We start from the raw sequence: 12,857 nt of genomic DNA on the forward strand, positions 1-12,857 counted from the left end.
ATTCAATAAGAAAGTAAAAAGAAATTTAAGTTCTAATAAATTAATTTATAAATAATTTAAATTTACTTTTTATAGAGCAAGTGAGATAAGTAAGTCTTAGCTTTCTTCCTTATTAGACAACCATCCTACCCCCACCCCAAATATAGTCAAAACATTAGGCCAATAGAGAATAGACAATAAAGTGAAACTGAGCGATTAGAATAGTCAATTTGAAAGCGAAGGAAGAAGGATAAGTACTGTTGAATATATTAATTATTGCAGAAAACCGTTGGCTGTTAAAGGATTAGTGTTTGCGTGAGCTCTTTCAATAATTTCAACTCAAGCTTATACCAACTCATTGTTTTATAATCTCCAATTCCCATTAGTCAAATCAATCATTATATTAATCAAGATTTACTCAAGCTGATACCCAACGGCTCATAACTAACATAAATATTCAAAATAATTGGTACTAATACAGGAAACTAGATGAATAACAAAGTGATGTATGCAGGAATAATATGGTAATATTTGTAGAAGGATGAAGCATCCAAAATCTAAAGTTTGATTCGTTAGGGTCCTTGACGTTCTACTAGATTCTGAATAACACTTCAAATAGTGGTATTATTTCAGTGCTTGCACATAATCCATTTAAAATGGCTTTCAAGAGCAAATATTCCCAATATCAATATAATCGCATTTACCAGCCGAAATGGAAGTGCATTGTTAGGGAATGATGGCAACGTTGCAGACTGAGTTTTTATTATATCTACTCGTCCACTTGATTTTCTTTTCTTTTTTTTTTTCTAAACTTGGGAAAACATTTTTCCCAAGCAAGCAACCCCTTTTGAAAATAGTAACCCCTTTGAAGTAAATAATTTATAAAAAAACATTTACGTATTTATGCTGAAAAATAAAACAGCACATCTATTTCAGAATAATGTTTTTATGTTAAAGCTTATCCGAAGCGAAAAGTTTAGATTCAAGCTACTTATTCAGTCTCTAAAAATATGTTCAAACAAAAAGAACGTGAAAAAGAGTAACAACTTTCAGAAGTAATGCAGAATGAATATAAGAAGTCAGGGAAGCAAACTAATGACAGTGTAGTCAGCGAGAGATCATTTGAATGACGCTGAGAGGATGTAAGGCACTACTAGTTGGGATGAACTCATCACGTAGCTCCAGACTTGTAATTTCCTTTCTACTATTAGCATGCAATTTTCCTGAAAATGAAGGCTACATAGAGCTCGCTAGTTTTATTTTCAATTTACTAGCTCTACTCTATTTCAATCTTGTTTTATTTGCTGCACATCTTCTCTAGCAAATTGAAAGTTTTTCTGATTCTCTTCCAATGTACCAAAACCACAAGGAGCAAAGTTCATAATCTTGATAATGATTTGAGTTTATTTTGGTACAGTCGGCAATTATATTTTTATTGTTTTATTTAATTTAACCAAATTTCTTCTTGTTTCTAGTCTTTTCTTTAAAAAAAAGAAGTCCCATTGCGTGTTTTGTTTTACAAAACTGAACGTGCTTAGGGCTTAGCCCAGAGTTAACCTACGACTGAATAAATTATATAGTCTCGATCGAAATTTATAAACAAAAATTTAAAATATTCAAACCAAACCTATAAAAATGAAAAATATAATGCACACAGATTTTATGTTTTCCTAACCTTTTGTAACATTAGATGAGTGAACTATGTACGTACATAAGTGACAATATAGACAGGAAAGCTCGCTTTTCTTCCCTAATTTTTACCACTTCCAAAATCACGCACTAACGATGATTGGTGGGATGATACAGTATAAATCTCAACTTGCCACTGTTCATGTCGGCTTTTACACCACTAACTAGCGCCCTCCAACTAGCTACATCTCACAAAACTTCTGACAAGCAATAACAGCTTTTTTTTTTTTTGTCTGAATCAAAGAGATATATCACAAGATTGTATAGTAGGCAAAGCAATTTTCAGTTCGTTCATAAAGCAATTAATAAGTGTAAAAATGTTAAATTAAAAAAAGTTATTTTAATATGAACTTTTATCTAATAAGAAGAAAGAATATTGCCAATTTCAGTCATTATTATTATTTGTAATGATTTAAGGCGCGTCAACATCAAAGGTTATTGGCGCATTGGAGGTTTTTCTAGTACACTGCCGGCCTCCGGACATCACCGGACAGTGAGCTGTAAGAAGCTCCTAGGAAGAGAAAATCTAAGGGTCAGCAGCTACACGGGACCTCCGCGTGGGAATTCAATACGCTAACCGCATAGCTAATCCCTTCCCTCATTATTATTATTATTATTATCACTATTATTACTATTATTATTATTTTGCCGAGCTTTCGTTCTAGGATCTAGTTATCATTTTATATAGTTTACCGAATTTATTTTCTCATCAATTATCAATTACTACGGACCCTTTTTTTAAGGAGGCTTGTTGATGAATAAAAAAACAGTTCGCAGATAAATTTTTCACCACAATTATTAATTTAATAAAAAAAAAGCAATAAATAAGAAAATAAGTTTGAACTAAAGCAGAGAGAGATCGAATGAAAGGTACGTCCATTTAGTCTGTACAATAAAGCTCCAACACAAAAGAAGCAAAGGGGTTCAAAGAAGTGAAAGTAATGAAGGAAAGTTAGAGAGCAAAATGGCGACTTTGGAAATGAAATAAGATCCTATAATTATTAGGATAACAGTTCCTCAAGTAGCACGAAACATATCATTAAACTTTCCTGAATAGAGCAGGCAAGTTGAATAATAAAGAGCTCCTAAGAAATTTTGCAAAAGTTTTTTTAAAATTATAAGTTTTAATTTTTTGTTTTCCATAAATTTTTAAAACATTGTAAGTGTTAATTTATATATAAACTATAGCTAAACGTAGCCATTTAAAGCACAAATCTCAAAGTTAAGTAAAAAATAAAGTCAAAAGTATTGAACAGAGGCATACTTGAGATAATGTTCACGTAACGGATTTCCATTGTTACTGTGACGTCACTGAGAGCAAGAGAAATAGTTGAAGAATAAAGGAAGAGATCAGTACACCGTGCAAAAAGAGCTGACATTGTGAGAAAAGACGAGTTAGTTTAGTTGCAAAGTAGTTAGAGTTGTAGTTACAGCATAAAGTTATGAAAGTTAGCAGCTTACAGTTCCACTGTCTCAGTTAAGAGTTAGAATCTGCAACTAACATACTTCCATATATTCTATTATCCACCATTATCTCAAGGCAGTCATTCGGTTTGAGCTCGGTAGATCTATAAGTAATTGGTACGGTTCTAAATAATAATTCCATAGGTTTTTAGAGAAACATAATTTAACTTAAAGTTAACACTTAAACCCAAATACCTAAAATTTCAAATTTGAATAAAAAAAAAACATTGTCTATACCTAAAAGACCTGGAGGAAATGGTACACGTACCATGATATCTCTACCACCTTATTTAATAGTAAAATAAAATTAATACAAAATCAATGAATGGATAGTAAGCAGTAAACTAGAATGGATCATTAATTAACTTCTGAGATTTTTGTTTTTATTTCGCTTTAAAAGAACAGACAGAAATTAGAGTATTGCGGTTGGTTGGGGATCTACTAAAAATCATTATCCGGGAGAACTGTGGGTAGTTTGTGCCGCCAGACGGACGGACTTCCACGGAGTACGGCGACAATCAAAAGGCTGACATTTCCTTTGGCAGCCCTTCCTCTATCTATATTTATTATACACCCTTCCTCAAACCAAGTACTCTACAGTTCGTAAAGGTCACAAGATGCGCAACTCCAAGAACTATAACAACCTTGATAATACTAAATAAACTCACCATTCATTTTCCAAGGGAATAATATATTGCGGGTTCTTTTTCTTTATCTCATTCGTCTTCAACTTTCAACACTTTTTTTTAACTCTCTCCTTCTGTGGATAAATAAGTTAGAAGAAAGAAGAACTTAGTTGCGGGAAGAAAAAGTGCCGTCAGTAGACGGCTCTACCCTAAATGAGAAGAAGTGGTAAGCCTGCGCAGACACATTATGATATTCCACTAGGTTTAACACCACAGTCCCTTATCAGTTAGCCAACTGTAATTACAAAACCTGTTTGTAGAAGAGGAAGGAAGGACTGTCCAGAAAATGATTAAGGATGAAATACACACACAGTAAGAGTCTACGGAAGTGTTATCAATATCTCGAGGCGTGGAAAGTGGAGGGTTCTGTCGATGAAGAAAATATTAATTTTCCTATTTCAAGGTTTATATATATTTCTATAACATTTTTATGCTTCTTAAACTATATATTTCTGTTGCGAATCATTCATTGCACGTCTTGTCTTGTGTTATCGGATTTTATTCGTTTCATCGATTTGAATTCTACGATAAAAGGGAAACTAACATTTAAGACCAAAATGCAAACATTGAAGATATTATAGCAGGAATAACCTGATAAGCAACGCCACAAGAGAAGTCAGAGAAGCCCGTCTCCACGTCACGTGTTGTGTATTACAACATTCCTTTGATCTGACAGGAAAAAAAACCAGCAGCTCCAGCTGTATTCACAGCGAACGAAGCTTGCAGTGTCCTCTGATGATGAGTTTGTTGCACAATGGTGATAAGATATGCCAAACAAGAGGATAAACGCCTTGACAACATGATTATCTGCTTAAGAGACTGTTCACTAACTTCATTGCAGAGAAACCCCAAGAGTAATGACAGTTGCGACTTCCTAAAAATGATTATTCAGCACAGTTGGAGGGGGTAAGAAATGGTGCATTAAGGGTGATGAATCTTCTGGGAAAGAACTTAAAAAAACTTGCTTACTACCGCAAGAAGAAAAAGAAAACTCCACCATTAGCCCCTCACCCACTAGTCAGGAAAGTATGAAGATTAGCGCACCCTATCTCGGCGGCCACAGACCAGCTCGGGAAGAACACAGAAAAGTTTTCTCAGCAAGAGTAGAGCTGTCCAAGGATAGCATTTCCAGAATTTAAAGCAAGAGATGATGACATCTTTACATCACAATTTCTCTCGCGGTACCACGAAAATAATATGCTTTCTAAACTGTTCATTGTGCACTACCTCTTCTTGCCATGTAAATACAATATACATTTCGCTGTACTATTGTTCACTGAGTTTCTGCATCATCTCTAATACCTATTCAAGTTCGAAACACTCATCTTTCATCCTCAGCAATTGGATTCAACAAGTATCGTGCGAGATAGTGATGTAAGTGAAGTCAGTTTCCTAACATCAAACTGATTATTTTTTCTCTAATGATGTATGTAAGTCCGAAACCGGTCAGTGATACAATAATAAATACGCGCTTCTATGGATAAAATCAAGATATTATCCAAGACGACGGGCCTAACCACATTTTCAAAGCCTGATGCCTTACATCAACCCTCAATACCGACAATGGAATAACTCCTGGGCAGAACCAAGAATTCTAGCTTGTAATAACTGTGAAGTTAACAGACATTGCAGTTTAATTTACAAACAAATGAATTTGGTCCAAGACTAGTGACTCTCATTAAACGATAATCAAGCGCAAGAAATCAATGATGGTTTTAATGGCCAGATATTGTAAAAGATAAATATTTAATATTCAAAGTTGAAATTTAAATTTAAAACTAACATAAATTTATTTATATTAACTAAGAGATTTTAATGATCTTCAGTGAGAGAGGTGGCCACTGAATAGCCCCCCGTGTCGATATAACAGGCCCATCAAATTGCCTTCGAGATATCTCTTTACATGCCTCATGGTATTATATCGACATGGGGGACGATTCAGTGGCCATCTCGTTCACCGGATTTGACACCTACGGACTATTTCCTTTGGGGATACCTGAAAAACAAGGTGATTATTCATAACTTTTTTCTTTCTTTCCTTATTTCTGCTTATCTAAAAGCATTTCTAAATCTAGGTGTATCAGAATCAAGCCGGAATTGCATCTGTAGATGAACTAAAGCAGAGAATAATAGATGCCTGTAAGTCGGTTAAAGCTGAATCTATTTCTTTGGCAGTAAGGGGCAGGAAAGTGCATGTCTATGCATCTCTAATGGTGGAGCCCAGTTCGAGCATGATCTGCAATATTAATGAGGAGTAAAATTTATGATAAAATAGTACTTTTCTTCTTATTCAATCAAAAAACCGTTATAATATTATCATTTTGAAATTTCTTATAAGAATAATGTTTTCATTCATAACTTCTAAAATATCGCTCACAGAAAAAACCGTTCCAGTAAATTTTTCTTTAAAAAAATAGAGGAATCTATTTCTGAAATAAAAACCGCACCTTCCCATTTGAAAAAATAAAGTTGGTGCCTGTATCTCGCTTCTGAATGCACCGAAAAAAATTTACGAAGTAAATTTGGATTCCTAACAAAAAACTAAGGGAACACGTATTTTTTAGTTTTTTTCTAGCTATCTTAGTTTCCGAGAAAAAGTCGTTATCCATATAGCTTGGGACACCCTGTATACTTAAATTACAAGGATCTATAAAGGATGATATATATGGTGAAAGAAATAATTTCAAAGAATAGTGGAGAAAGTTGCGAATTAAATAAGACTAATGGTAGCTTTATCAGCTCTGTTATTACTTAGTTCATTTAATATTAGTGCTAACTTATATGAGAACAGTAAGCTACTCTCTTATAAATCGTCGATAGTACAATGTTGGTCAGAGATAGGTACGTCTCAAATGTACGGAGCTTGAAGCTAATTTGTGAGAAAGTATCTTGAAGATAGGAGTAGTGGAAAGTCATGTGAGGGATCTTACAAGATTTTTGTGTCAGGGGATTCGAGTTCAGAAAAATTTTCGGTCTCAAGGTAAATCTCGCTTTTTCTTTTCCCTTAAAGAAAATAGTGTTTAATACCGGATGTTGCAGACCATTTTTCTGTTGTACGGTGCCCCACCGATTTTGTACATGATGAAGCTTTGGATTAAGTAGATATTAAACTTTATATTTAGTGATAAATTAATCTATGATGATGGTTGAAAGTCTGCAACCAGTCTACAAATAAGAGGAACATATACGTGTTAAGAAGTATTATATGAACGATATTATTCAGCCCTGCACTACCTCTAACAAATCTTCTAAGAAAGATAAAATGGTAAAAAAATAAGATTATAATAGATTGCAAGCTAGGATTCTACAAGTAGAAATAAATTACATTTGTATAATCATAAATTGAAGACGAGTAACTATTTCGAAAACTTGAAAGGATTAAATTATACTAGAAATAATAATTAACAAAGAGAATAAATACGAAATGATCTGTACTGCGGTGTATAATACAATATTAGATACACTACTGGCTCTAGAGTCCTGGGGAAACTTTCTTCTTACAGAACTCTGGGCCAATGATCAATAGTGCCGGCATTAAGCCAAAAAATTTCCCCAAAGCCCCAGTGGGAAAAAGTGAAATTATTGATGGCGGCAGCAACATTTTTTTAGTAAATAGGTAAGAATATTTTTTCTTCATTTTTTTATTTTTTTTTATTTTATCGCCATCTAAGCAAAAATTCAGCCAAACTGAACAATTTGAAGATTAAAACTAGAATTTAGACAATTATTACTATTAAATTTAGTTAGAAAAGAAATATTTATTTTGAGGAAGATCAGTTAAGAATAAGATTTCCGAAATAAAGGAAATTTATCTGGTAAAGGTGAAAATTGAAACAAGATATACGAAACCACGGGCTCTGCTTTGCCATGAGTGATCAAGATTGATACAATCGATATGTATAATATGATCGGAGGGGAAAATGCCCTTTCTTCAATCGAAGCTTTTCTCAATTATCTTTAAACTGGAAAAAGGAAAAGAAAAGCCATTTGCTTTTTTTTCTCCTTTTTTATTGCTTTAAAGTTGGAATTTATTACTGGCGGAAAAGGGCGGTAAAAAAAAGAAGTTATTGGACGTTAAATTGAAGACGATAACATTCTAGACATTCTTTTTCTTTTCTTTTTTTTAATTAAAGAAGGAAGAACGAAGCAGCAATATTGAGAGATGGCGGCAAGACGCCATCTAATAGAAAGAAAAAGTAGTGGGCGAAAAAAATGAAAGAGATAATACAATGATCTCCGAATACCTGCGAATTCGTCGTCTTCCTCTTCTTCTTCGTCCTGTAAATGGTGGTCGTGTTCTTCCTCTTCGAGCGCCAGTTGATCCCTGTCAAGATTCACATCAGGATACCAAATATGAAAACTGATCACTTCACTCAAGTCAACAACAATTCATTCATTCCAACCCATAGAAATATACTTAAAAAAAGATGAATATTTTGTCATCGCCTCATTTAAGAATCGACTAAACAAGGAATTAAAGTAACTAATGTTATTAAACAAAAAAATAATAGTAACGTAAAGTAAAATTAAGTTCAACTTAAGTTGAAACTCAAAAATAAAGATTCTGATGAAAAGAAAAAAAAAAATATATGGCACTGTATGACGCAAAACTTTAAAAAGGGAAGTTACACTTCAAGAAAGAGGAATTCCTCTGAAACCCTCTAAAAATAGAATTTGATTTTGAAAAACGTATTTACTTATTTAGTTTTGATTATTACTTAGATGAGAAGCTAAATGCGAAGTCATTTTAAAAACCAAATGTTTTTCTCCATTAAATTCATTTGAATTAATCAAAAAAGAATGATTTATATAAAAGATTCTCTGAAGAAAAACTGCAATAAATAATAGTTGAACAATGAGAGAATATTGTTACTGGTTAAAAACGATTCCCATTGCAGCTGGGGTTGAAAGAATATTATAAAAATTAAAGATTAAAAGCGAACACTACTCGTATCCAAATAGCCACATGGATTTATTTTTGAGTAAATAATTTCAAAACTTCCTTCTGGAGGACTAAACAATGGCACATGTACGAGTATTCTTCTGTATTCTGAAGGAAACGTTCGCCTTTTATAAGAGGCGATAGATTCTATTGGCTGGACTTGAAAAAAACAAAATTACTATAGAACTATCAACTCTTCTGAGTTCAATCGATGTCACCAAAATTATAAAACTATACTTCCTTTTTCTTTTATTAGGCGTAGACAAAAATAGACAAGCAGCACACCCATTCACATTTATGCACACAAAATAGCATACAATCAATTCATGCAGTGACAGACCTAAGAGATATGATGTAACCAAGGTAGCCGTTGGCGACGGCTCGACGGAGAGTCTCCCGACACAGCTCCGAGAACATGAGCCCATGGCCGACGGGGGACGACTGCTGCAAGCAGGTACGGTAGTATTCCAACCGTTATCCGGCGCGGCACCAGCGCCCCATTCAACCACCACCCCCACTGCCAACATACACTTACCGAGATAAGACGAACGTTCACGAAGTCAAACGGCCATCAAATTTAACTATAATGGGAGATTTTTTTGTTTTGTTTTTAAATTTCTTAAATAAAAGAAATTTACTACAATTTGGGACAATTAAGATCAATTTTTATCACTAAGAATTTCTAGAAATAACCAGCTGGTCTTGTCCTTGCTGTTAACTCAGGATAAATAACCTTAAAGGCAGCTAATTTGGTTTTTCTGCAATTTAAAACACTAACTTTTTAAACTACAAAGCAGAAATAAGTATTTTAAAATGAACTAAGAAAATAATTAATTAATGATATGATTTAGCCATAAATAAGCCCAAAACATTCATAGTACCCTTTCGACTTAATGACGAAAAAAAGAAGACAATGTGCAGGGAAACAGAAATATTATTATATCAGCAGTCTGAGGAGGTGAGTGGGGAATATTGGTTATCATCTTTCAGAGGGCGCAGAAGGGAGAGGGAGAAGAAGGAGAGAGCGAGAATGTTGGTGGTTCACGACTGTTCATGTGAATGTAAAGTAAAACAGTAGTAGTAGGATAACGCGGCAAAAAGGGAGGTCAGGATCGACCCTGTGCGTGCGCAACTTCCCCAACCCTACCGTCACTAGGACAGGCTGGAGGCGGCACGGCGGCCATGGTAGACGGGGTACCCCATGGTGTTTGGATTTAGAGGAATACCAGCCGCCCCCAACGCCGATGACTAGAAGTGTTTAGACAGGCTTTACAGCGGTATTGTGTAAGTAATGTCTCTATCGGTGCAACTTACCCGAGAAATGCTGCATGACCAACTGGTACCTTCTTTGAACGTCCCAGCTGTAATCGCTAGTAATTTACCATCGCGCCTCGAATCTTAGTAACCAGGGAACCAGGTTTTTACAACAGTAAGATAGAAACTGAAATACGAGTAGTTAACGTATTTCATTAAAATGCTAATCGATTATAATGTACTTCGGTAAAATACAAATATATCAATGATACATTTACGTCAAAGAGAAATTCCGCGTCTATCGACTAACTTTTTAATTGTTTTATTAGCCTAACAATTCAAGAAGTTTTATATTTTCTACTTATTCAATTTTTACTATTGCAAAATCTATGTTGCAGGATTCACACGGTTCTTTCCGTAGAAAGCAGAATCCGAGTGATTCAAATAACTTTTTGGAGACCAGGAGTGAAGTAATTGGATTTTTGTAAAGAATCATCAAGGAATCATGATTAGATGCCAAAATCCAAAACAGCTAGTCTGATAGAAGGCATTTTATTTCGTAATCTATCTGGGCAAAAAGTATCATTGTAGTTAGCCAGTGTTAAAGAGATAATTGAAAATAATTGCAAGTCTAGGATTCTGAAAATGCATCGAGCAAGATAAGAATACTCTTAGCTTCAAAATAACGGCCATTAGCTTACATACTGCTCAATAAAGGCTTGAAATTTTTGAACAAAAAGAATTTGTTTCTTTTGGTCTACTCCAACAGTCTTGACTTTCTTGATCGTTCATTCCTTTGTCACTCGAAACGCTCTTGCATAAAGGAAACACTGAATGATAAAACAAATCATTGTTGCCCATTTTGACTTTTTAGCGTTTTCTTGTTCTAACTTTATTGCCGATCTTTTTTTTTGTGTTAAAAAGATTCTGTCCAAAAATTTGATCAAGTTGTTTGTTAAAAGGGATGCTGCCTGGACCACCGTCAAAATTTCTGTTCTAAATAAAAAGCATTTTCTTTTCCACAATCAAAAACTTGCTTAATTTCAGTGTAATTCTTTCAGCACGTGTGGCTAGAGCAACAAAATTTGGCTAACCATACTCGTACTTAATTATTAATTTGAGTTCATGTATTTAAATTCCCAAAAATTACTGTTAATGTAATAAAACTCTCGACAAAAGAGAGAAAAACTAATTCTTCAGGTTACTGAGTGTTAAAATTACAGTTCTACTCCGAAAAGTGAAGCATTTGGAAATCCATCTAGGTCTAAATTATATTCCACTACATTTTTTTTAAAGAAAAAGTGAATTTAGAAATTTCAAAATCTCTTATTTGGAAAAGTGAAAAGGCTATTTTTTTACATACACCAAAACTTATGGTTAAGCGATTCAGAAGTTTAAATATTATCACGTCGAAACGTTTAAGGAGTTTAATAAATATTCAATTTTAATAAATTGTAAATGTCCATTGAATACAAAAAATGTGCAGGTACTTCTGGACAAAGAATGTTTTATTGCAGGTTTAACAGAGATACATACAAACAATTATTATACTTAAATACATTTATCCCAGGATTAAGTCTAAATAACTGATAAATTGTGGGGTTACTTTTAATGACCACATTTAAGACCATAAAATATTTCTCACCCAAATTACTACATGATCCTTATAATAAGGATACCCTTAATAAAAGGAAAAGTCTGATATTTCCTTTTTCCATGTACACAGCTTTTTATTTAAATATTTAATATTATAGAAATAAAATATCTGGTACCCTAGATTGCTTTAGAAGGAGTCAGTGATTACGAAATTCCCTTACTGATAAAGAAGGCTGTTCTAAACATTTAGAGACACACGGAAAAAAAAAAATACTATCAGATCTGATCTTTCAAAATTACAAAATTGAATACTAAGTTTACACAAGGAAGAATCTGTACGTCCTCTCTGGGTATAGTAGATGTAGATTCATGATGAAAGAGTACTTAACTAACTGGGAAGAGAGACATGAGAATTCAAGAGCATCAAATAACAAAAGTGTCAATCAAGAAGGAAAGGAGTTAGAGAGCAGTTGCAGACCCAAGATCTATAAAGGAGGTATTATTTAAGCGATAACAGAGGCTGTACCTCCAATATCCTTTAGTTTTCGAGCTCTCAGGTCTTTTGAACTGAATCTACTACAGCTTGGACAATATTAAGGAAACATTATAAACAAATATTATTTTAAATAAAATATTATTCTAGTTAAAAGAATAATTTACAGTTATACATCAGATATGATCACTGGAATGACGCTTTCATCCTATAATTCTCAAGGTTTTATCCTTAGGGGCCGTACTTAAATTACGTAACGAACGCAAGGGGGGAGGGGGGTAAGGCTCGATTGTTACCATTCGTTATGGTTCGGGGGAGGGGTTTTTTTAATGCTTGTACGTAATTTTTCCAATTGAATCTATAATTTTTTGGTCATTAATGGAAAAATACTAACGATATTTTTCGCGCCAAATTCTACTATAGCCAACCTTCATACTAAGTGATAATGTAATTAAATAAGTAATAAATAAAAAATATATGTTTGATTTTAATTAAATACTATGCAATGACGATATTCCATAACAAAAAATTACGTACATTTGGCTAGGGGGGGAGGGGAGGTTGACATTTTGTTACGATCTGTTACATCGGGGGGGAGGGATTAAAAAGCTCTTTAAATTGCGTTACGTAATTTAAGTACGGCCCCTTACACATTCTTCGAGCTCAGAATTTTAAACAATCCATAAATCTTATTAACTTTATTCACATAGTAAAACTGCACTATTGCACCAAATAACACTTTAAATGGAATAAT

At 33.7% G+C, this 12,857-nt stretch overlaps 1 protein-coding gene across 42 annotated transcripts in view; it reads right to left on the bottom strand.

Moving 5' to 3' along the window:
- Positions 1–12,857, bottom strand: part of LOC141454744 (uncharacterized) — a 405,562-nt gene that overhangs the window by 90,150 nt on the left and 302,555 nt on the right. For 2 of the 42 annotated variants that reach the window (XM_074129437.1, XM_074129362.1), the window contains exons 1-2: positions 9,101–9,247; positions 8,063–8,142 (exon numbers count right to left, since the gene is read on the bottom strand). The exons of 39 other annotated variants lie outside the window; for them this stretch is intronic. In XM_074129437.1, the coding sequence (XP_073985538.1) occupies positions 8,063–8,142; positions 9,101–9,177 (157 nt within the window). In that variant the 5' untranslated portion in view covers positions 9,178–9,247. Of the gene's footprint in view, positions 1–8,062; positions 8,143–9,100; positions 9,249–12,857 lie in introns of those variants that run through there. One more of the 42 variants, XM_074129318.1, reaches the window with a different exon arrangement.

Source organism: Rhodnius prolixus, unplaced genomic scaffold, assembly GCF_049639745.1.
Source record: "Rhodnius prolixus isolate KJV_2025 unplaced genomic scaffold, Rpr scaffold_1, whole genome shotgun sequence".
NCBI lineage: Eukaryota > Metazoa > Arthropoda > Insecta > Hemiptera > Reduviidae > Rhodnius > Rhodnius prolixus.